We start from the raw sequence: 23,764 nt of genomic DNA on the forward strand, positions 1-23,764 counted from the left end.
AACGGCTGACAGGATTGAACTTGGCAGATATGAATTACATGAATCATCTTTTGGATTTCTGTTTTGACAGAAGGAGAATAATACTGATAGCCATGGCTTTATAAAAGGTCCAGTCATAGTCCTCAAGGCTTTTACTGCTCTTCTAGCTCATCTTACCACAGTGATGCTAGATGTCCATCAGCTTTCTACTGCACAAAATATTCCGAAAGAGCTACTTGCTTTATTTATCTGTCAGCAGAAGCCCAGTGGTGTCATAAAAGGTTAATGCCACATCTGGTCTCCAGCTTTCTGCTGGTCAGGTCATCTAGTTTTACTTGAGACTGCTCATTTTAAAAAGGAGTAAGTAATTGCATCCTATAATTACAGTGTATAAAATAAGGTACAAGTGTACTGAAATGCAGTGTACAGAAATAATAAACAGCTACATTTATTTACTGGCTCATTCGCTGTATTCACAAAAAGTTTCAAAGTAGAATAAATGAGCAGCTCAAAATCAAGTTAGCAAACTGTAACTGATTTTGTGAAGATAACAACTTAGTTATTTTCTATAAACTCTTCCATATACCCTTTTCTTTGAAAAGGGCAGATATGGTTTGTTACAGCGGACTGTAGAGCTTTCTCTGGTCTGTCTTTGATAAATACTTTTGCAGCTAGTTGCACCTTTGTTATACATGGTTGTTTTCTTAATGATAAAGCCGAGGCCACTAAGTCTGAAAAATGTGTGCGTTGTGGTTATGACTTCCGGCAATTTGGATATATTCCCCAGCACACAATCTACAGAAATCGTTATTTGATTTCATGGTAAAATGATCACAGCAGAACAAAAGATTGCTATTTATGGCTGGACTGATCTGTTGTTATTAAGGCATCTCTCAGGCTTGGGTGTCTACTGCCTTTTTTGCCTTTACATCCCCAGCCTACGAAGCAGTGAGCCTATTCTAAGCTTGGTGATGTTATTGCTATTACTGATGCTGCCAGAATGGAACACTCACCCAAATAACACAGTTAACAGTTCCAATGTTCACCTGTCTCAGCAAAATAGAAGCTACTTATTTCTTCCCCTTCTCCCTGTACATGATTGTATAGTAAAGAAGCTGTTTACTTTCAAAAAAAAAAGTAGAAGAAAAAGAAATAAGTGTACTGTGGGACTGTTCGATTCAGAAGAGGCTGTGGGTTTGTGGGCTGGGGCAGCAGTCTGAGGGGCGGTTGCTTCCTGTGTAATTGCACAGCTCTGCCAAGGCTGAAAGAATAGGTTTGTGTGTATGAAAACAACAAACAAGGCTAATTTTCATGCCAAGATAGAAGTTTTCCGATGATCTTTAACGGTGTTGGTTCCTACTGCTGTTCCTAGAAGGCAGTTTTCCAACAAGACCCATTTGGAAACCAGTTAGCTTTGCCCATGTTACCAAACTACAATAGTGGGTCTGCTGCTCTGGAACTCAAACTGCACCAGTCTTGTGTCCAGTGTTACCAGTGGCAAACCACTGTCCAAGCTCCCAGCACAGGAGATACTACAGAGGGAAGACCAGGTATTCTTACACTCTAGAAGTCTCACTGCTAGAATTTTTTTAAAGCCCTTGCAACTTTTCCTAGGTTTTGTAAAGTTAAAAACAATTTTAAATTACACTTGATACTGAGTAGAGGGTTAAAAGATGATAAAGTAGCTTGTAAGTAGTCCTACTCGTGGCTTTCTGGCTGATCGGGGTTGTCCGTAGCTGTTGGAGGTGGCACAGATTTCTTACTTTTCAACTTGGGCAAAAGCTTCTGTTGACAGGTACCTTGATGGGATATTTGTCTGAAGGTACCAACGCAGACAAACTATGGAGAGACTGTTATGTAAAGACCTTGCCCCTACACACGGTAATGGGAAGCTGTTTTTTTTCCTCTGATCTGTGTTCTTGAAGGACCGATTAGCTCTAAAGACATCATACTTTCTCCTTGCTTTCAGGGTGAGCAAATTCAAACTTCTCTTTCCTCCCTTTCCAAAACTGATTCTGCTTTCTTGCTTTTGAATCTGTTTTGCACTCTGCCTTGTTAAAAGCAGCTGCAGGAGGTGAGTACAAAGCAAGAGATGCTTCCACCTGGCCCAAAGTCTGACAGCTTTCAGGTTTTTCTCTGACCAAAAATGTTTTGGAGCAAGCTTGCAGTGTTTCCTGCAGGTGTTGGTGCAGTGTGAACTACCATGTGGTGGACATGGCATTTTCCTAAGACTGCTGATATGTTTATTAACGTGTTATTTCTCACCAGTTTCATCAATAGTGACTGTGTTTATGTATAGGAAGACTGCCATTCTAAAAACAGTAAAACACATGAAAAGTAGGGTCTTAATAAAGGGTTTTGGCTCTACATTCAGCAGAAGGATTCAGGATAATCAGAAGGAAATTTCCAGTGCCTGACAATTCTTTGTTCCTAGCAGAATGTCACAAAATAGAAATGATGCTGAAACTTCCAAGGAGCTGTTTTCAAAAGCAGCTTAATGAATGAATGGATTTCAGGTTCTATCTTTGCAAACAGGACAATTTGTTTTGCATTTATGGTCTTTTTAAAGTAATCTTAAGATCTAAAAAAGCACCTCGTGTTCATTGTGTTTAATGATGCTTTTTGAGAACTCTTTGCTCTTATACTTTTAAATATGTTTAGAGATCATTGCACATGCAAAAAAGAGCTCCGTGTTATAATTTGTCTCACATGGATGTGTATCTGGGTGTGCTTTTCTGCTGTGTACATTGTTCTCTATGCATCTAATTGCAAATAATATGTGCTTAAATTCTACTGCTGGAAAATATTAATATATCGTCCTTTATTTTGACAAACCATAAAGATGCAGAAGGTTTTTATGGACTTGAAAGCATTAAAAGGAAGCTATTGTTCAACAAACTGCAGTTTTCATTCATCCCATAACTCTGTAATAAATGCAAGATGTTGAAGGGAAAGGAGCCAAATATTAGTGTGGTCCTGAGAGACCAAACAAATAATGGAACTACTTAAATTTGTCATTCTTCTTTCGTGATTACACTCAAATCTAAAATGTACCCAGATGTTATTTCTATATGGATACTTTCAGTGTTTGCTTCTACTTTTGGTTTATTGAGTATTGTTAAATCTTTTTAGTAATGTTTTTAACACAATTATTTCCTTTTTTTCTGTGTGTTTTTTTTTTTTTTTTTTTTTTTTTTTTTTTTTTTTTAGAAGTTTGTGGGTTTTTAAAATTTAAGTTCGGCATGCACTCAGTTATTGCAGAGTGTCAGGAATTCTGGATGCAGTGGAGAGCCGTTGCATTCGCAGGGTGGTCTCACCTTGTCATTCTGTGGGCGAGGAGCCAGCGTTGCCACACGCAGAAGCATGATGGCAGTGGCGGTAACTTTCCTTGCACGTATGCGTGTCGTCGCTTGCACTCGGTGTTATGACTTTGGTTTTTGAAGACAATGGAGGTGTTTCAAACAGTAGACTCGCTCTATCTCAGCCTCAGCTACTGCGTGACAGAAATGGTCCTTTGTGCACAGAGGTGTCTGGTGCTTAGATTTACTTCATTTTGGGAAAATTATTCCCATGCTAGCATTCCTGTGCTTGACCTCTGGAAAAGAAGAAAAAATGTGAATTTTAACTGATTCATAATCCAGCAAGTTGGAAGTTACTTTGCCTCTCCTAAAACTATAGCTGCTTACTGAGTAAGGATCCTCAATAGCTTTCGAAGGCATGGTATAACAGAGGAAAGCAAATGAACTTTTTTTCTGTGTATGGCTATTGTATGTCAATCCAGATTTTCTTGGAAAACTCCAATCTGTGTATATTCCCTGAGAGCACATCTGCTGACCTTCCTGCAGTGTAAGAAATCTGGGGTTTATGCGATGAAAGCAATCCTGAATACAAGCTCTCATACTTCTCTGTGTGTGTGCAGACTCGCTGTGCACTTCAGTGAATCGTTTTGTTGAGGTCTTTCCTGAAAGAATGAACAGTTTCTCAGAACATGCCTAGAAAGATTTCTTTTTTTTTTTTTCTCCTTTCGTGGCAGAAAGAGTGGCAAATTGATGTGTGGCAGTTTTGCATCTCCAACTCTTGTCCTAAGGATAAAGGCTGCAGAAGAAGGGGTGGTGGCCTGGTCACAGACGTGGAGAGCTGTTGCACCTGACTGCGCTGAAGAGTTCAGTGGTGTTACACTGGTGCAAAAGCTGCTGGGAGATAAGTCAGGAAATCTTTGTGGTTTTTATTGCATTGGGTATATGAAATGTAGCTGCTGGCGGGTTTAAGGGAAGTGAAACATCCTCTCTGTCGGGATGGATGTGTTTCTGTCAGAAGGAAGCTATCACTCAAATCCAAGCTGTGCCATGCTCACTTTTTAGTGTATATGAAGGCTAGGAAGCAAGCTAGAAGCCCAGCATGCAAACTGGTGAGCTGCTTGGCCTGGCTCTGTGCTGCCGGTGGAGCAGCAGAACCAGCTTGACATCTTGTCATAACTGGGCTTGTCTCCAGAAGCTAATTTTCAAACACCAGCAGTTCAGGTGTGAAGTTTCCCGAGGTGAGCTGTATTTGATCAGCTGTGTTTGACTGTCACGGGCACATCACTGGTGGTGTCAAGTGTTTTGCGAGTGCGTGATAAACAGTTTGAACAAAATTCTCCTCGTGGCAGGTGATGTTGCCTGATTTACATGAAGTAGTTACTGCTGGCGTGTTAGTTCAAAATCTAAAGCTGGCTGTTGTTCCACTTTACCTGTAATCTTGAATCAAAAAGGGGCTTTTGAGGAAAACGAGAACAAACTTTGTTCTCCACCTTCCTATTTATTCCAATACTAAAGGAAGAAAAAAAAAAATACATAAAATCTCCACCAAATTCTGGATGACTTTTGTTATGTCTTATTTCTGTTCAGAACCAACATACTTGCAATGTATAGTACATTGTATGCTGTGGGTGGGAGAGTAGAAGCCAAAGGCTGTGAAAGATGTTTATATAAGTGTATGCCTAGAATTCAGCTTTTTGCAAGTTCATAAATGACTGAAGTTTGCTATATTTGACTGCACAGATGAGCACGTGGTTTTTCAGACAGCGGTAAAGCTTCCTTGGGATTTAGAAATTCTATACAAAGTGCTATACAAAGTGCATTAAAAGCATATAATTAATCACGTCTAAAACAAGCTGCTAAGGTTGCCTGCTCTATACAAATGGAATGCAAGCTGTCCATTGTTACAAAATCATAAAATCATAGAATGGTTTGGGTTGGAAGGGACTTTTAAAGGTCCCAATCCCGCTGCAAGGAGCAGGGACGTTTCCAACCAGATCAGGTTGCTCAGAGCCCTGTCCAACTTGGCCTTGAATGTTTCCAGGGATGGGGCACCCACCACCTCTCTGGGCAACCTGGGCCAATGTTTCACCATCCTCAGTGTAAAAAATGTTTTCCTTATAACCAGTCTGAATCTGTTTCCTATTTTAAAACCATTACCCCTTGTCTTGTCACAACAGGCCCTGCTAAGAGTCTCTCCCCATTTTTCTTACAAGCCCCTTTTAGGTACTGGAAGGCTGCTGTAAGGTCTCCCCAGAACCTTCTCTTCTGTGCACTCGCTCCAACAGGTCCACATCCTTCTTATGTTGGGGGCTTCAGAGCTGGATGTGGTATTCCAGGTGGGGGTCTCATGAGACTAGAGGGGCAGAATCACCTCCCTCAACCTTCTGGCCATGCTTCTTTTGATGCAGCCCAGGATGTGGTTGGCATTGTTCAACTGCATGAAGCCCTATTATTTCTAATTAAAGGTCTAACAACATCCAGCTGATCCAGTAATTTGATTATCTCAAGCATATCTTAATGCCTTATAATGATGAAAAAAGACCTACGTATTTGCTTCCCAAACATCATTGCTAGAGTGCCTGCAAGCATGAGTCATATTTTTGCATCTGACCCATAGTGATAAGGAACAAATGATACCTTACGGGTCTTTGCAGCACATCTACAATCAGCAGAGATATGTTTTGGTACCATATTTTTGATGTTGGGGCTCTTTTTGCAGGAGGAATAAAGCTATATACCATCATAGTTTTTCTCTTGTACAGTGAAAAATAAATGACACCATTAAATATTTTTATTTCATACTTACAATAATGCAAAATTTTATTTAATCAAATGCAGAATTTTCACAGTTAAGAGATCTGAAAATAGTGCTACATGCTTTCTAATTTACAACCTAGTATCCCAAGGAGCTGCTGTAATCTGTTTCCTTGGGGCGTGCGTTGTCATTGACTGTTTCGCTCTCCTCTTTCACTGGGCCTGTATTTCTCAGGACAGCAAGGATACTTGCACATTCATAAATGCATTTCACTCAGTTTTTGGATAAGGAGGGTGATGCCTGCAGTTCTGCCTTTAGAGGTGTGGAAGGTAAAGCGACAGCATAGGACTCTGGCACTGCAGGAGTCCTGCTCCCATCATCTAATGAAAAGCTGCGTGTCTGTAAGGGAGCGTGTGTGGTTGGAGAAGGAAACTTAAAACGCTGTTTTCCTATTTTGAATATTTCTATAGCCTTTTTAGTGTGATAAACAAAAATGGTGTTTGGGTTTCCTCTAGAAATAAAAATAAACACATAGGGGTGATGTGGCAAACAAAAGCCTTTTAATAGTGCGGGAGCACACAGCTGACTGCGCTACAGTGTCGGTTGTGTCAGTATTGCCATCATAAATCAAATTTTCAGAATTTTTTTTCAACTGTAAAAGTCTACTTCAGTCTGAAACTTGGCAGGATGTTTGCCTGCCTGAGAATGAACTTTCTCCTTTTTCGACTGAATTGTAGCTAAATTCTTAATTTCTAAGATTTTTATAAGCACTTCCAGAGTATTAGTTGCCGTAATACCAGTGGGAGTGTTGAAGTGGTTCTGTGGCGGTAGGATACAGTGTGTGTGTGAAATACCGATGATTTAATGTACAATGAGATATGTTGTGTTATCTGTCTAGTTAAATCGCCCGTTGTGGTAGAGGGATTGTAGTGCTTATCATAACAAGCAAGTTAGTTGCCCAGGGAGATGTAACAGGAAGGCACTAAGCAGGCTTTTTGGCAAACTTTGCCAGTGTATGCTAATCTGGATTTACAGTATTGTATCTGCTGCTTTGCTGAGCTGATCTTTCAGCGACTTCACTCTGTGTTACACTGCAGTGAATCGCATCGTGATGCTCAGATGAATGTAGAGTAGGATTAGACCGAAAACCCATTATCTGGCCAGTCCTCAGGAGGTATAAAGCGATAGGTCTCCTGCCTCGGCTGGAACTACTCACCACCCAGAGGAGTGCACGAATGATTTATGTTAGAGGCTTTTTGTTGTAGAGCTTCCAAATAAAGCAGTGAGAATGGTGTGAATGACTGTCTTCTGTATCATTAAAAGTAATCTTGGGAACTGATCCCTTCCTTGCCCTGTCTGTGAATTCTACCATCCCAAGCAGTATTTTGGGTATATATTATTTGCCTTCTGCAATCTGAAATGTGCTAACCATGATACTCCTTAATTTTTTTAGAATTTTTTTTTAGGCCGCTTGAAAATGGTGCAGTTAAAGGAGATAATGTTGTTTTTTTTTTTTTTTTTTGCTGGTTTTATAATTTTGTTTTGGTTCATAGCAGACTTAATGTCAAGTCATGCCCAAGTGCTGGCTGGTGTCCAGACCTAGCCAATGTTAACAGGGAGAGAAAGTATTCACACGGCATCTTTCCTTCATGCTGGAGTTGTACTTTGCAAGAAGTGCCTCTCTGCCACCCGCTCACAGCACTGTGAAACAAAGCTTCGACTTCTGGTTGTACTTGCTTATCTCGCGAGCTGGCACGGAGCTGCTGTCCCGCAGCTTATCTAAAGTTGTATTTGTGCGTCAGCTTTGTCTGCTCCTTCCTTCCAGCGTGTGCTTGCGCTGCGTGTTAGCTATCCGAATCGTACAAATGTACGTGTCAGAAATCTGGACCGATTGTAGGAGGACATGAATGCCTTATACTTTTTCCATTTTTGATGCAGGATTTTATTGCAATCGATCAGCTGGGATGAAAAGCTGATACAACTTTAAGCTGTTATTATGTTATTAAGATACTGCTTTCATAAGCTATTGAGTAATTAAAACATTTCGGTTACGGTTGAAGAGTACAGCTAATGAATGAGGATCAGCACTTCTGTGCGCTGACGAGATGTTATTCTCTGACTTTAATATCAATATGAAGCGAGGTCTTAGAGCAGTTTGAATATGAATTTTCACCCTTTTATTAAATGTGGCTATTTTATCATTATTTATTCGGTCCAGCACAGCAGTGAGAGTGCGATTGGTGTATTACAGACGGTTCCTGTTACCGGTCTCTCCTCTGTCTCGTAGTTCCGGAACTTGCATCACATAAATAATTTTGCCTATTCAAGTATTCTCCTCTGGAGTTGTGTAGGAACATTGACAATGTTGTAGTCCTCCCTGCGTACTGGAAACCTTTGTCACCTGTGTGTAGAGGGATGTTTTGGAAATGTATCTAGTGGAACTGCCCAAACATGGTGTCAGTGACAAAAGCCATCTGGGACCCTACCTGTGCTCCCTGGGGTCTGTGGGATTCCTTCATTGACCTTTAGAGTTCGGGTCAGGGTCCAGCTACTGAGAATACAGGCATCTTCTTAAAAGAAAATATTTGTGTATTATGTCTGTTATTAATTATTAGTAATTATTTATTATTAGTGTCATGCACATGTAATATTTAAGTGTCTTTTAAATCATATTACTGATGAAAGCTGTATTGACTATTAGGGTATTCATATTGCAGATTTCTTGTAACTATTGATGTTCCTGTTCAGGACAATTAGTCCTGTGACGAAGATGTCAGGTGCTTGCTATTAACCTCTAGTTCTTTCTCTCCTCTGCCCCTTTTTTAGAGGCCTTTGAGACTTTGCTTCGCTTTGCTGAAAACCGCACAAGTTCCCTGTTTGAGACAGCTTACAGACCTATGGCAAAAGAAGCAGCAGAGCCTGTTAAAGAACTTTTTACAGACCTCTCTCTCTACATTCTGGGTGCAGAGACTACGGTGGAAAGTGCAGTATTACGATTCTTTGACAGTCTCTTTCCTCTTGTGTATAGCCGGCTAATAAACCCGGGAATTACAGATTTATCGGAGGACTATACAGAGTGCCTGCGGCTTACAAGGCAAGACATAAATCCTTTTGGACGCTATTCTAAAAACATGGTTACAGAGCTGTCAAAATCTCTTTGGGCAAGTAGGATGCTCAGCCAGGCCCTCAGTCTGGGCATTGAAGTGATAAATACTACTGAACACGCGGCTCTCACGAAGGAGTGCAGCAAAGCCCTAGTGAAGATGCAGTACTGCCCGCACTGCCAGGGCCTGACACTAATCAGGCCCTGTGTCGGATATTGTCTGAACGTAATGAGGGGCTGTCTGGCCAGTGTGTCAGAACTGGATGCACAATGGAGGGAGTATATCTCCACGCTGGAATATCTGACTAATGAAATGGCTGCCTCTCATGATCTGGAAATTGCACTGACGGGAATCCGGAACTCCATCAATGAAGCCATCCTGCATGCACAGTTGAATGGGCCACAGCTCTCTGCTACAGTAAGTGCTCTCTAATTATTCTCTACTCCCATTTAGCGCTTTCATTATTTGGTGAATAAACATTTAAACAAGTTGGTGTTGTCTTTGCATCAGTTTTTAGTCTTCGACTAGATCTTTGTTTAATACTCCGTGAAAACATTACAGATAATTATGATGGGGTTCAGTAGAGTCTGCTTTGAAATGGAAGGGGGAGGCAGGTGAAAGCTTGTTCCTTGAGAAGCAACCCTGTAAAGCAGATAGCTCTGGGTTGTCTACAGAATTTTCTAAACAAAAAAATGGGGATATATTATTCTTGATATCAGCAATGTATTTCCATACTTGAAAATATCTGATCCTGCAACTCTAGGAGCAATGTTTCCCTGGTATGTATTTGTAGTGGGCGTGGGCATTCCACAGGAATCAGTGTAAGTGGTTCGAAGAGTGGGTTTCTAAATAAATGCAAATAAATTATTTTTTTTCATAATTTTACAGTCACTTTATTTTTGTGTTAACTGAGATGGCAGGAAGGTAGTATGGATCTATAGTGAGTACATCTATCATACAAAAGTTGAAAAAAGAGCATGAAAACAAACTTATTTAATAGCATTAACATAAGTAAAGGATAAAAATACACTTAAAGTGGATCAATTTTAGTAAGGGATAGGTTAATGAGGAAAGAACTAGGACGGTAAAACTGTCTCAAAAGCATATGACTGGCAGCTGTTCTTTCCAAGGTGTTGAAGACAGATCAGAAATTACTGAAATGACTACTGATGCAGCTGACTACATCTGTCTGAAGTTCAACGTGACTGTCAGTGGAAAAAAATGCAGCACTGTGGCCTTAAAGCAGGGTCAAGAGTAATCTAAAAACTGCAGACACATCTGCCTCTATTTCAAGTGAAGGAATTCTTGCAGAAAACAAATGAGGAGATGCACAGATCTAAGAATTTAATTCCTGTGCCGAACTCTGGTCACCGAACTATGTAACAGAAGAAATACGTCAAAGAATCTACAGAAAGAAGCAATAGCAGAGGGTGTTCTAAACTAGGGAAATATTTTACTAGGAGAAAAATGCCTGTATATTCATAACCTTCCAAGATACCTAATATCACAGCTTTCATCAGTTTAAAACAGCTGACAGACTTACAGTCGGTATATCATGTAGATTATTAAAAAAGACCAAACAAACCCACAAACGTTTAGTAATCTGATGGAATTTTCACTTGATATTTGTGTTCTCAGTTCACATTGCCTCAGGTTCTCCTTTCCTTTTCAGCAATGACACTTGTATAGGCTAGTTTGACTGACATCCAAAGATAAACCTGAAAAATTAAGATTTGTCCTGGTTCAGGGATAATGCACGGTAGGTGTTGGAGCCTGTGTGTTGCAGAACAGCAGGTCTTCATCGTGCTAATGTTTAGTTGTAGTGTCGTAATATATCCCACAAGCAGTGCTAAACCTAAAACACACAATGAACAATATTCTTGCATCCGCTCTAATTTGCACTCTCAGATGTTATTTTTATGTGAGTATAGAAGAAAAATGAAAATCAAAATACACTATTATATCTATTAGGTTTATCTGACTATAGATAGATCCCTGTGAAATTATCGCATGGCTTCATTACTGAATTACACAGAGGTAATTAGGAATAAAGTTAAGCTTTCTGACTACTAGCAGTGAAAATGGTCTGACAGATATTTCCTGCAAGATCTGCAGCATATGCGAAATGCTAAAACATAATTCTGCATTGCATTTGTCAGCCTTGTAATTAATATGCACTTGCTGAACTTACTGATGGGTAATCCAGGTGAATACCACATAATTACAGATGAAGCCCATGAGCATATTGCTTTTAGCTGATTTAGAAATAGAATTCTCTCTGAAGTGTCTTTCAGGCTGAGGATTTTCTTTTGGTGGTTATCCAAATAATTTTATTTGGGCCTTTCTCAGTTCCCTAGCAGTAACTTTAAACATTTTCCTTCTTCCATTCAGAAAGCACTGTTGTATTTGAAACTACATTAATTCTTTTTCCCCCAAAGTTCTCTTCCTTTTCTCTCACTAGTGAAATCTCTGTGCACAGAGGAAGATTGTGTGTTGTTTTAGGGACCAGTCTGTAGGATAGCAAAGGATGTTTTCTGTTTGAAAATAAAAAGTATATGCCAGTGTGTTGTCTTCAGTCTTCTAGCTTTTTCACTTGGCAGCAGGGTAGGATTATATTTTGAAGACAGAGCATATTCCACTATTTGAGCAAGCATTTAGTCTGATACCGATTTAAAACTTTACTGATTAGTTACAGAGGACAACAGTTATTTAGAAAATTCAGCCTAATTAAGCTATATTTCCTTCTCTGAAGAAACAGAAAGGAGTTCCATCTACAGTTTCAGGATTTCCGGCTGTGAGATGGCTTCTCGGATCCGGGGCCTGATGCTCAATTACACCAGGGCCCTTCTGGGCTGTGCTGATGGGATTTGTACCCAGGGTATTGCCTGCTTGTTTTACTTACAGGAAACTTAGGAAAAAGATAAGTTTTCTTTTCTCTTCATAAAAACTTAGACTTTTTCTGGTCATGCAGTATGCTCTTCAGGTTCTGCAAAAGTGGAAATGTTTCTTATGTACAGTTTGTGTTACAGATGCTGTAATTGGTTTCATTCAATTATAAATAATCTATGGAAAAGTCATTCAGGAAAGCAGAGCACTCCTAGTAATTTTCATTTATCCTGAGGCAGCCTTAATTAATGCATCTGCCCTTTTAGGAAATGTTTTACATTTTTAATAGACAGTATGGCTAAAAATTAGAGTTCTTTTTTAGCTCACTGCTTGCCAGGATGATAATGAATAATGGAAAGTTAGATTATGTTTTTCTTTAAAACAGGGGGAAGGGGTGAAATAAACCAATAAAGCACTTGAGGTACTTTGCTCAAATGAGGTGCAGTCAATTATAAATTAAAAAAAAAAAAAAAAAAAGAAATCCTATTTGTATGGAAAGTGCAGCATGTCAAGAGCCTGGCCTCTGCTAGTCCCATCCATATAGCCAAGAGAATTGCCTGATTTGCTGGGCTAGCTTGTGTGAAAGGTCACCTTTAAGATATTAGTAATCTCTCCTCGGATTCCTCCAGAACGTGCGGTGCCATTTGTTCGATGGTGCTGGCTTGCAGCCAGCTTACTTAACCTAATGCGGGCCAGCCGTGGTCTGCAGCATCAGCAGGCATAAACATTACTTTCTGGTTTGTCTGCTGGAATCTAATTGTCTCTTGTGTTGGTAGGAGCCCTGACTGCTGCTTGGTGCCAGCTACAGAGACCAAGTTTGGTCACCCTTCCCTATCAGGGCTGAGACTTTTTTCTCTTTATTTTTTTTTTCTCCTGGTGTCTTTGTGTTTTAAAGCTGGTCTAATTTTTCATTTATTCAGCGTGCCATATTGCTATATTCCAAACTCTGTATTTGTGCATCATTCCTGATTTTTAATTTTTTTTTTTTTTAATTCAAAATGAAAGTAAAATACCCTCAAGTACAGTGCAAGGAGGAGAGAGAGTTTTGAAACGTGTGCTGGCCACTGGCACCGCGGGAGGTGTGTCGCCAGGCAGCGTGACAGGCGCTGTCTGCACCCCTGCTCCCTGGAGGCAGGTCCCAGTAAGGTGCTGGTCCAGTTGCTTGTGTAGGACAGTGAGGGCTTGCAGCCTGCCACTGACAGGCCAAGTGTTGCGCAGGGGGACAGATACTGGAAATAGAATAACGTATGAGGGGAGGAAGACCTCTGTTGCATCCGAAATGGTTGCAATCTGTCTGGCCCCGCTAACTACAGATCTGCACCTCCACTGATCCAGAACACGTCCCAGTGCTGCGGTTCTGGCCTTCAGTGGGGCTTGGTCGTCCTGCTTGCAGAGTAGCACTGCTTTTTCCTGGTCTGGATCTGAAAGGCACCGGTGGTCTGTGGGATGGGTTTCCGTCCGAACAGGCGGGAGCTCGCGAGTCAGCGCCCTGCTCAGGTGCAGGTTTGCCGTTCGCTTTGGCAATTCGTGGTTACACAGATTCATCTCTCCTGTCTGTGGGATGGAGTGTATCGCTCCTCTGTGTCAGAGGAGGTCTGGCACTGAGGTCTGGTAGCAGAAGGATAATTCTTCCATGTACTAAATTATCTAAGCGTATAAGATACACTTGTGCACACTGGTAAGCTCTGTGATCCTGGGTCCCCTCTGAGCTGCTGGAAGTGGTGATTTGTTACGTGTTGCACAAACACGCGCGGTGCTGTATGGGTGGCTGGCAGGGACTGTGTGTGTGTCGGTTGCAGTTGCTGGGTCGTGCTTCAGCAGCAGCCTGTGTGAGGCTGCCAACCCTGAGACTGGGTGCTTTTCTCTGTGCTTTAATTCAAAGGGCAGTGAGGCCACAAGGGAATATCTCTTTGGAACAGAAAAATCCCGTACTGCTAATGTTGCTGTGTACCAGTGCGCCACTTGTCACGGGCAAGGCAGAGGCAAAATTTTCTAAGAAACATCTTATGGTCTGAATTCCACTTCAGCTCAGTAGAATTTGAACGCATAATTACCTGTTGTTCTTTTAAACACTTTTTTCCAGGTATTGCTACAGTCTCTACTCTGCACGTGGCTTCTTGTGAAACCTGCCTGCTTGCCCACAATAGTGGATAGTGTTAGCAGAAATATTTGGAATGTGGGAAGACATGTATTCCTCTCTGTTGTTCTTGCTGCGTGAAGTACTTATCTTCTCACTAATGTTATAACGGCTGAAAGTGTATTAAATGAAGAGAATGTAAAAAGCCGCAGACCTAATATTTTTAGAATGGCCAACTGTTATACAAGGCAAAAGTTCAGCATACTGTGTTTCTTGATTATAGGATAAATAAAAGCAGAAGCTGATAAAAGGCTTGATAGAAGGGGATTGTAAAACCTAGATATGATCAGAGATAGGTATTAGGAGAAAGCAGAAAGATCTGTGCCTTGAGCCAAGAAGCTTGGAGAAAAGCTTACCAGTTAATATGATAAAAGTGATATAAAAAAAGTAATAGAAGAATAAAGATAGAAGAATAAACTTTGGCAAGAAGAGCAGGTAAAGACAGGAGAAACACAGTAAGGGAGGGGGTGTTTAAGAAGCATGATAGGAATTTCAGGAGTGTCAGGAAGAACAGAATTAGTAACTGTGAGAGAAAAAAAAGATCTTATCAAAATCTAAGAGAAATTATTGATAGTCTTTCCACAAGTTGTGAAGACATCAAGGAGAAAGATGAATGATATTGAGAAGAGATCCACAAAATACTGGTTTTGTTTTAAAGGGGATTGGCTTAAAGTTGTAATGAAAGGGATGATCTGATGCCTCTTTCTGGCAAATCATTTGAGTGGTATTTCTTAAAAACTTAGTGTTGCTCAGAAGAAATGCAAGGAAGGCGTGAGAAGGTAAAAGATTGTAGCACAGACTGACCTTGGTGATGAAGACAAGACAGATAAAGGAGTTAAGCTTTCCATGCCTGCCCAACAACTGCTACTATGGTCAGTTGATTAGGGGTGTAGTTGGGAGTCGGGGAGGCAAATTATGTAGAATTAACAGCAAATTAGAACTTAAAGCAACTAAAAAAAAAAATCAATGGAAAATACTTATAGCTAGATGGTTGGTCTTCGTGGCTGGTCCATCAATGTCCTCCCATCAGTGGTTTAAAAAATTCAATTCATGTTGCAAAGCAGGTAGTAGCACTCACGTACTGGCTTTTAAATGCGCTTCCCTGAAGCCATTTTTAAATGCATTTATGTTGTTTATATTACATCATCATTAATGTCTTGATTTTGATGACCACTTGCTGACCACTACGTGGTATTTGGCGCTAAAGAAAATGGTTACTTTGCAGATGAATTCAGGGAAGGCCCCTAGGCATATAGTCATCTGAGGTATTTGATCTGTAGGTGGGTAAGATGGGGAATGCTGGTGGAGTTGGAGGCAACATGGCAAAGGCTGTGCTTGCAGAAGCACTGGAGGAACGGCTGATGTTTGGTTCTAGCAATATTCTTATAAAATAGCTGTGGTCTGGTGTCGTATCTTGAGAAACAAATGAAGGGAGCCCATCTGATTTGTTCAGTAGTATTGAACAAAAAGTCAGTGGTAGAACTAGAAATGAGGTTTTTTGGGGTTTGTTTTTTTTTTTTTTTTTTGACACAGTACTTTAATATAATCTCATTTTGAGAGACATCTGAGGGTAGACTTTGTATCCTTTATAGGCACATACGGTGCAACCCTGCACGTATCCTTAGCGAACTGGAAGTTGCAGAAAAGTCTTTAGTGCTTCATTTAGCTGGAAGAAGTGATCTCTGCTAAGAAGCAGGTTGTAATACCTTTGGTACTGAATAAACAAACTGTATAGATATTTGCTAAATTCTCTTTGAGGATGGAAAGGGGTATCTGCCTGTGAAAGGACGTACTTGGTGTATCCTGAAATGCCTGCATTACTGTGGTGAGCTTGAGCCAGAACTTACAGCGGTTGCATTTGGAAATAATATTAAAATCTTGTAATAAATCTTCTGGTAAAAATATAGTAATACATAGAAGGCTTACAAAAAATAATTCAGGTGGTCTGAAATCATTAGGAATTAAAAAGAAAGAAACAATCCTGAGAAGTAGAAGACCTGAGACCTGTTAAAATGGTCACCCTTAGGAAAAAAGCTCAGAGAGAAGACTGCCAAACTTAGAGCAGCAGCAGATTGATGCACAGTAACCTTACAAATTTGAAAAGGAAGTGGTAGTACTATGAACAAAATAACTTTGCGCTGCGCGAGTTCACAGCAACAAAGGGTTTCTGCCAGCCATTAATGAACTACTTGATTAAAGACGTTGAACAGTATTGTAAGACGTTCCTGGAGACTTCGGAGAACACTCCGAGCTGAACTCAGGTCCTTCCTTGCTGCAAGTTTTCCAGTTCAGATGATAAACACAATCTGTCAGTAAGAACCATACTTAGCAGAGGTTAAAGCAGTATACTCAATTCCTTGTAGTTAGATTGCTGAAAATAATGGTAAAAACATTCAGGGAAAGCTATGTTTGTGCAATATTTGCACTAGAAATGGTATTTAAAATCTCGGGTTTTTTTTCTAAGCACTTACCAGGAAACCTCTGCAAACAGAAAATGGAGGAAGTGCCTGGCTATGCTCAGGTATCTGTAAATGATCTCGAAGGCACCAGGACGGTTCCCCTGTTAAAGCTGTCTGATTTAGTAGTGCATCTTGCAGGTGTAATCTTCAATGACACAATCACTTATGTTGAAGGCATGACCTTGTATATGTTGTTCTCATGACCAAAGAAAGAAACATGGTGAATTGCGCTGAAGGCACACCTTGTAATGTAATGACCCCTTTCTGTGCAAAAGGCAAAAAGAATGGTTTTCACAGTGTGTAAGACATATAAAAATATGTCTACATTAAAATTTTGGTTTATTTCTCTTGGGCTTTATACTTATTAAGGTACTGCTCTCATCTTATGGTCAGTCATGGATGATTTTTTTTAAATGAGCAGTGGAACTATATATCTGCAATCATCTGAATTTCACGGAGTACGAGCATCTAATTCTTGTAGTCAGCTTTGTAAGTCTTGCCACGTGCTATTTGCTTGATTTAAAAGCATTTTGACGCTTGAGTACTGTAGAAGTATTTCTGGAAATAATAATCTAAATTGCTTAATGCATTTGCCTTATTCTCATCTGTTAGAAAAGTCCTCTGGAAAATTAGGGCTCACATGGTCTTGAACAGCTCTTTAAGGGGATGGAAGGAGCTTTCTGTCCTGTGTTGGCTAATGGCAGTTCTCTTCTGTGCAGATGCTTGACAGCAGAGTAGCCCGATTTCCTGGTGTTAGGGATCATCTCATCTGTAGTGATTGAACTGCTTGAAATTTGGTTTTTATGTAGAGAATAATGTCAATGTCAAGTAAGTTAAAATAAGTTAAATGGAAATTAAATACATATATTTCAAAGAATCTATATTATCAGTCACAGTACGAATAAATAAGACACTATAATTACAATTGAGTTGGTTCTGAGAGATATTTACTGGGTATTATTCAGTTGTCGTGTTATCTGACTAAACCAACTAAAAATTTGGGTTCACATAAATTGTGTAGCCTTGAGTTTTCTTTTGCAGAAGTCGTTGTTCATTTGGACATCCGTGTCTCGTCATACCCAAAAGCATTCCATGGCAAGTCACATCTTACCTCCTGACTGACTGCTGACTTGCTGATGGTACTTACCCACACTATTAACAAGTCATTAATCTGTGGTGAGATAAAAAGCTATTTTCTGCCTGACGGAGGAGGATCCAAGTTCTACTTCTCATTCCCTAAATCTTGTATTTTGTGTAAACATGTAACCTGAAAGCTTTATTCTAAACATCCATATCAATGAAACTGATGGATGTAGCTTTTTACCAGCTTTTGATCTGAGACCAGCTCTGCTTGTGATTAACCATTTGTGATTAATTACTGTGGTTAAGGTTTTGGGAATTATACTGATTTGGGGCTGCTGCCTTCTGACAAAAGCCTCTGTCTTTGAGAGGGATCATGGCACCATTTGTTTTTGGTTGGTTTTTTTTTTTTTCTTTTCCTATTTACAATCAAGATATACTTATTTGGCCCAGTCTTATTGCTGAAGTGTTTGCGGAGCATGTGCCAGGTATTTGTGTGTGTTTGTTGTCCGAGAAATGCTGCTAAGCTACTACATAGGTATTTTTTTTCTGAGAGAGCTATGTATCTGCATGATATAACCTTATTTTTATTTTTTTTTTCCCCAAAACAGTTGCTTTGCTTCATGTTGTTTGCCAAATTGAGACTTTGAAATTTTTCAGCACCTTTTGGTTCCTAGAGAATTAATTCCTGGGCACTCTACAGCCAAGTGTGGTTTCACTAAAATAATAATGAAAAGCAAAACCCGAAACTTATAACCTGTGTAAAATATATGGTCAGAATGATGCTTATTTTTTAGCCTGAAGTTGAAAATGTTAAAGTACACCCTAAGTCATAATGTCTGTGTCCTGTTGACTTTAACTCCGTGCTGCGTGAAGAGGAGGATGTGCCCGCGTGGGGCTGATGGCAGGATGAGAGCTACAGAGCAGCAGTCCTATCAAAGCCGTAATCACAAAGCTGCCAAGATAGCACAGTCGTAATTTCACAGGACAGTGTTGTCACTGAGCACTCTGTCTGTCTTGGAATATGAATCTGGTGTCAGTGCTTCACCGTTATTACAGTTGAAAGATGACAGACGTAAATATGGTAGGAGTCCAGGATTTTCCTTGAAGCACAATACTGAACAAGGCAATCAATGGTTGGGATAGTATTTATGGAAATGATCATACTCAAGATGACAGATGATGTGCTTAGTGTTTCAACAAGTTGTGTACACTTCATTAATTGTTTCTGCTTCTTTTTTTTTTTTATTCTATTCTGTGCACCTATTGTAAGCCTCCCTAGATTCTCTAAGTCAGCTACTGAAATTGAGTGTTATTTTCTATTACAAAATCAATTTCAACTACAAAAGGGAAATTAGATGTGCAGGTTTTTTATGCACCTGATTGTATTGCAGTTCATTTAAATATGATGAGTTTTGTAGCAGTGATGCTTTGGAATTTTGGCACTTCTGTTTGTTGTGGTTAATTTTTGGTCTTATAAATTAACAAGGCATCAAACAATGAAGTTGGAGTGTTGCTGGGTTAGGGTCCAGTCCCTGGTAAAAAATGCAGCTCCAGCATATTGGCAGCTAGACTGCTTGTTATTCATTGTAAGGCACCGAGCTATGGGAGTGTTAGATGTTTGACAGCATTGAATAGATTCCAGTCAGCCATACAAACTACCTCCAGTGAAGTGGAAAGGACCATAAAATTGTTTTAGCAACAGCTAATTCTCTTGAGTCTTTTAAGGCGCTTTTTTCTCCCTTTTTTCTTTAACTGTTTGGTTGCCAATAGACAACTTGCAAATTTAAGCAGTAAATGTCCCCAGATTGATTTAGTTTTTTAAGGTTAGTGATGAAAACTTTTCACTGATTTTACAATTAGCATAGTTTAGATTTTGGAAAAAAAAAAAAAAACAAACCACCACCCAAAGTGTGTATTTAACAATGGTACCTTTTTTTGAATGTCAAAACTGAACCATAAACTTACAGCATTGGGTTTTTAAAAGTGGTTTTTCTATAAATAACTTCCAGTCTTATTTTTATTAAGAAGTCATTTAGGTGTCAGTCTGTTAAATTGTAGGCGTTTTGCTTCGTGTCCCTGCTCATCTTTTAGCTGTTGAAATGCCATGCAAGTGGTGCGGGGTTCTTGTACAAGCAGCTTGGGGACTTAAATTGTCTTTTTGATCTTCATCTAAAGATTCTTCCACCTTTCCTTACTCTGAGGTTGTTTTTTTTTTTTTTTTCTTCTGAATAGCTTAGACTTGTGTATTCAGTGTGTGAAAGAACATAAAAATGTGTCCTCACCTGTTAAATGTTTTGTAACGTAAAAGCTGGTTGTCTCATCGTGTGCCATAGTTCAGTGTCTAAGAACACGAAGTGTTTAAGTAGTCCAGGAGACACAGTGGCAGCAGCTTTGGAGGAAGCCTGCAAAATTCTGGCTTTTGGAGTACAAGGAGAAGATGGAGGATGAAGAGATCCTCCCCTGTTACAGCTTCATTGAAGGGACTTAAAGAACCAGTCTTCCTATGTCTTTTTAACCAGCGAAGTTGACACAGTCTATGTAAGGAGAAATGGAACAATAAATCCTAGTTATTGAACTTGTACCTGCAGTCAGAAGAGAAGACCTGCATTTTCATTTACATACTTTGGTCCTAGGGAGAAAGATGTGGGCGTTCTAGGGCTGCAGCCCTCAGCCAAATGCTTCCTGCAGCTGTGGGACCAAACAGAGCAAGTGGGCGTCTTCCCCTGAGCAATCTCTTTCCTCTTAAAGGGTCTGCTCAGAGCAGAATTTGGTATTTGCATAGAAAGACAGATGCACAAATTTTGTTTTCTGTTACTTCAAGCAATGGCTTAGCTACCTCAAGTGTTGGCTTATCTATGTCACTAACTGGAGATACCATAAAATATCTGATTTTTCAGGTCAGGATGGGGCCTGAGCATTTTGACAGTTGTGTACTTCATCTGAGCTACTAGCAGTCACTGGGACAACTTCTAGATCTTTTTTTTTTTTTTTTTTTTTTTTTACGATAAGAACCTCTGTTCTCCTTACCTGAAGCAGATATTGGTGGCTCCAATCTCTATTTCTTTGCAAACCTGCTCTGTTCTACACCATCCCCTGTAGTTGTTTTCTGGGAGACCAAATAGTTTTAATTCTCTCTAACCAAATTTTCTGTTGCTCTTGTTGCAGACTTACAGCTCATGCACTTGTGAGCCATCACAACACTTGAATCCTCTTTTCCCAGAGGTGGGCCTAGCTGCTGCTGAGTTGCCTAGAGGGCATTTACTACTAGAAATATGAATAAGCAGTGACGGATGGGGGAAAGAGAAGGATATATAATTCTTACAATGTATTTATCAAGTATTCCAGTCTCTGTATAGTCAGAGTGGGGTCAGGACTGCAGTTTGAAAGATGAGCCCAGGGCCCTTGTGTCTTCGACTGGCAGGAAGCAATAGGGAAATATGATGTACAGAAAGATGATCTGAGGAGTAGAAGTCTGGATGGGGAAGAGGAACTTGGGGTAGTTCTGCCCATCGTTGTGCCCTTACTGAAGGATACTCATTTGCTCACATGGTGCTGCAGTAGCAGTATTCAAAGTGCTTGTTTGGAAGGTCCATTGGTTCTTTCTAGGGAGACATCTATGCTTTCTGTCTTTGGTTTTCTTTCTGATTTAGTCAATACTTTTTGTTAAAAGCTTAACTTAATGGCATGGTTTGTTAGTATATGGAGTTTACCCTTGATTCTCATTTTACTCTAAATATACTTGCTACATAATTTTAATTACATGTAAGTGTGGGTTTTTTTTTTTCTATTAAGCAAATGTGACACTGCTTCCTTCTGTGGAGGCGAAAGGAAATATTATTTTTGTATTTCTTTATGAACGCTTGCTGTCATGCTTTTATATGACACTAGACCAGGAACTTGAAGAGCTTGATGGATTCTTATCTTCTAATTTTTCTGTACCAGAAGTTGGAACTCCACTGCTTAACAGCAGAATTGAGAACAAATGCTTCCAAACAAGTGACAGCGAAGCAAAACAGAGAAGGATGTTTGTGGTGGGTTGACCTTGGCCTGCTGCCCACCAAGATGCCATCCATCCCACCCCTCCACAGGACAGAGGAGAAAATGGGGTGGAGGAGCTTGTGGGTTGGGATAAAGACAGGGGAGGTACGTATCAGTTACTGACATGGGCAAAACTGATTTGACTTGGGGAAAACTAAGTTATTGCTGATCAATAATAAAAGTTGTGTCCTGGTTTGTGACAGGAATGAATAATTTCTGTTTCTGAATTGATGGGCACTGACAGAAGGGGAAAAGGGGTACAAAGAACTGAAATAGTGATTTGAGATAATGGAGAAAAATATTACGCTATTCCTAATTAAGGACTGTAAAGAAATCTTCAGAGGAAAAATAAAATAAAAGGCCTGCTGGTAAGGGGAAAACATCTCTTGGATCCAACTGCATTTTTTTTTATAAAACAAATTTATCACAGAATGGGACAAGTGGTGGTTTGGAAAGAGTTTAATTTGCACATAAAGAAAAGGGTGGGAGGAAAAGAGCAAACGGAATAGGAAGAGATTTAAAAAAATATGAAGTTGAAGGGAGGCAAAGCAATGAAAAAAGTATGTAGGAAATTGAGACGAGATGTGGCAAAGAGCTAGGAAAACAATTATGGGGGGAAAAAAACTCCTTATTTGAAGAGTCAAAGAACTGGAATGTGTTTTAAGACAGAATAAATTATGATAATTTCTTACTGACTATGGGCAAGCATCAACAGATGGCATGGGCTGCGTGGTCTTACAAGCCACTAAGCAATGCAAGCTGGTTTCCCATGGGTTATTCTGACAAAAACAGACTTAGTACAGTGGGGATGTCATGAGTCAGGTCCAAAAGCAGTGTGGCCATGTTTACAGGTCTTCTCAGCCAGGCTTAGCAACTTGAATAGTGTCATATAAACACAGCTGTGCAACATCTGGATGAAAGAGTGTAAGTCTACATGATGCTGTACATGACCGCGCGAATTTACCAAAGCAGAGCAATACTGTTGTTTGTCCTTTGCTGTGGTTGCACTTCAGTCAGTGGTTTCCCTTAGTGCTGTGTGGCTGCAGTGCTGTTTTTTCCAGTAAGGCTGAAGACATTCCACATGACAGGTTTCCCACGACACCCTGTGGGGAATGGTGTCACCTCAGCTGATGTGTCAGGGTGGACAGACTTCTCTGGAGAAGTCTTTCTTCTCAGTGATTATATTCCTGTTATTTGCCTCTTTTTTTTTTTTTTTTTGTTAGTTTGGGGCAGTGGTGGGGATTTATCACCATCAGTATTGTCACCCTCTCCCCTAGACTGCCCTGTTTGGATAATTTCAAGCTGGTTTTAGCCGTATTTTGCTTATGCTAGAGAAGACTCGAATGGACTAATCTGGCTATGAGGTCTCCTGAGTAGTTAGCCTGACCTTCTTGGGTGTGCAGTTATCTGCTGCTAACAGCTAGGCAAGGACCAGGGTGTCTGTGAATGACAGCACACGCCCTCTGCGCCCATGTTGGCAGCAGATCTTCACGGCTTTTGTTCGGTTTCTCTTGCCTCACTTGGCCCTGCCCTGCCTCTCCTCCCTTTATTTGGTTCAGAGTCTTTACAAAAAAAAGCACTTTGCATATTTTTGCAAGATATGTGATGCGTTACTCTATAAGCTTTAATCGTTAGGTGTATATAATGTATACTGCTGTTGTCTAAGCTTGCACAGGGTCTGCCCTCAGTTCTGAGGCTCCATCCTCTGTAGAATTAAGAAGTCAGCTTCTTGCAGGCTGAGCTCAGGAGGCTGCTTCATTGATAGACTCAGAATTTCAGCAAGAGCTTAATTCCTCATGCTGGTTATTTGTACTGGTGTTTGTGATCTGAAAGTAAAAAAGAATGGCTTGTTCATTGTAGATAACTGTGGAAATATGTAATCAGTCCAGGATTCCATTTTGAGACTGCTTTAAGTGACCAGGAGTTCCAAGACATAAGAAATGTAATACACTTTTAAAAGCTTTTTCATATTCTTCCCTGCTGCATATGAACCCATGAACATTTTTCATCACTACTCCACAGTA

General features: G+C 40.1%; 1 protein-coding gene across 2 annotated transcripts in view; it reads left to right on the forward strand.

The window, feature by feature from the left end:
• LOC104485111 (glypican-5) overlaps window positions 1-23,764 on the forward strand; it is a 369,428-nt gene that overhangs the window by 75,861 nt on the left and 269,803 nt on the right. For both annotated transcript variants that reach the window (XM_086754808.1, XM_086754807.1), the window contains exon 3: window positions 8,860-9,554. In XM_086754808.1, coding sequence (XP_086610934.1) covers window positions 8,860-9,554 — 695 coding nt within the window. The remainder of the gene's footprint in view (window positions 1-8,859; window positions 9,555-23,764) is intronic.

This window comes from Chlamydotis macqueenii, chromosome 9, assembly GCF_036417535.1.
Source record: "Chlamydotis macqueenii isolate bChlMac1 chromosome 9, bChlMac1.mat, whole genome shotgun sequence".
NCBI lineage: Eukaryota > Metazoa > Chordata > Aves > Otidiformes > Otididae > Chlamydotis > Chlamydotis macqueenii.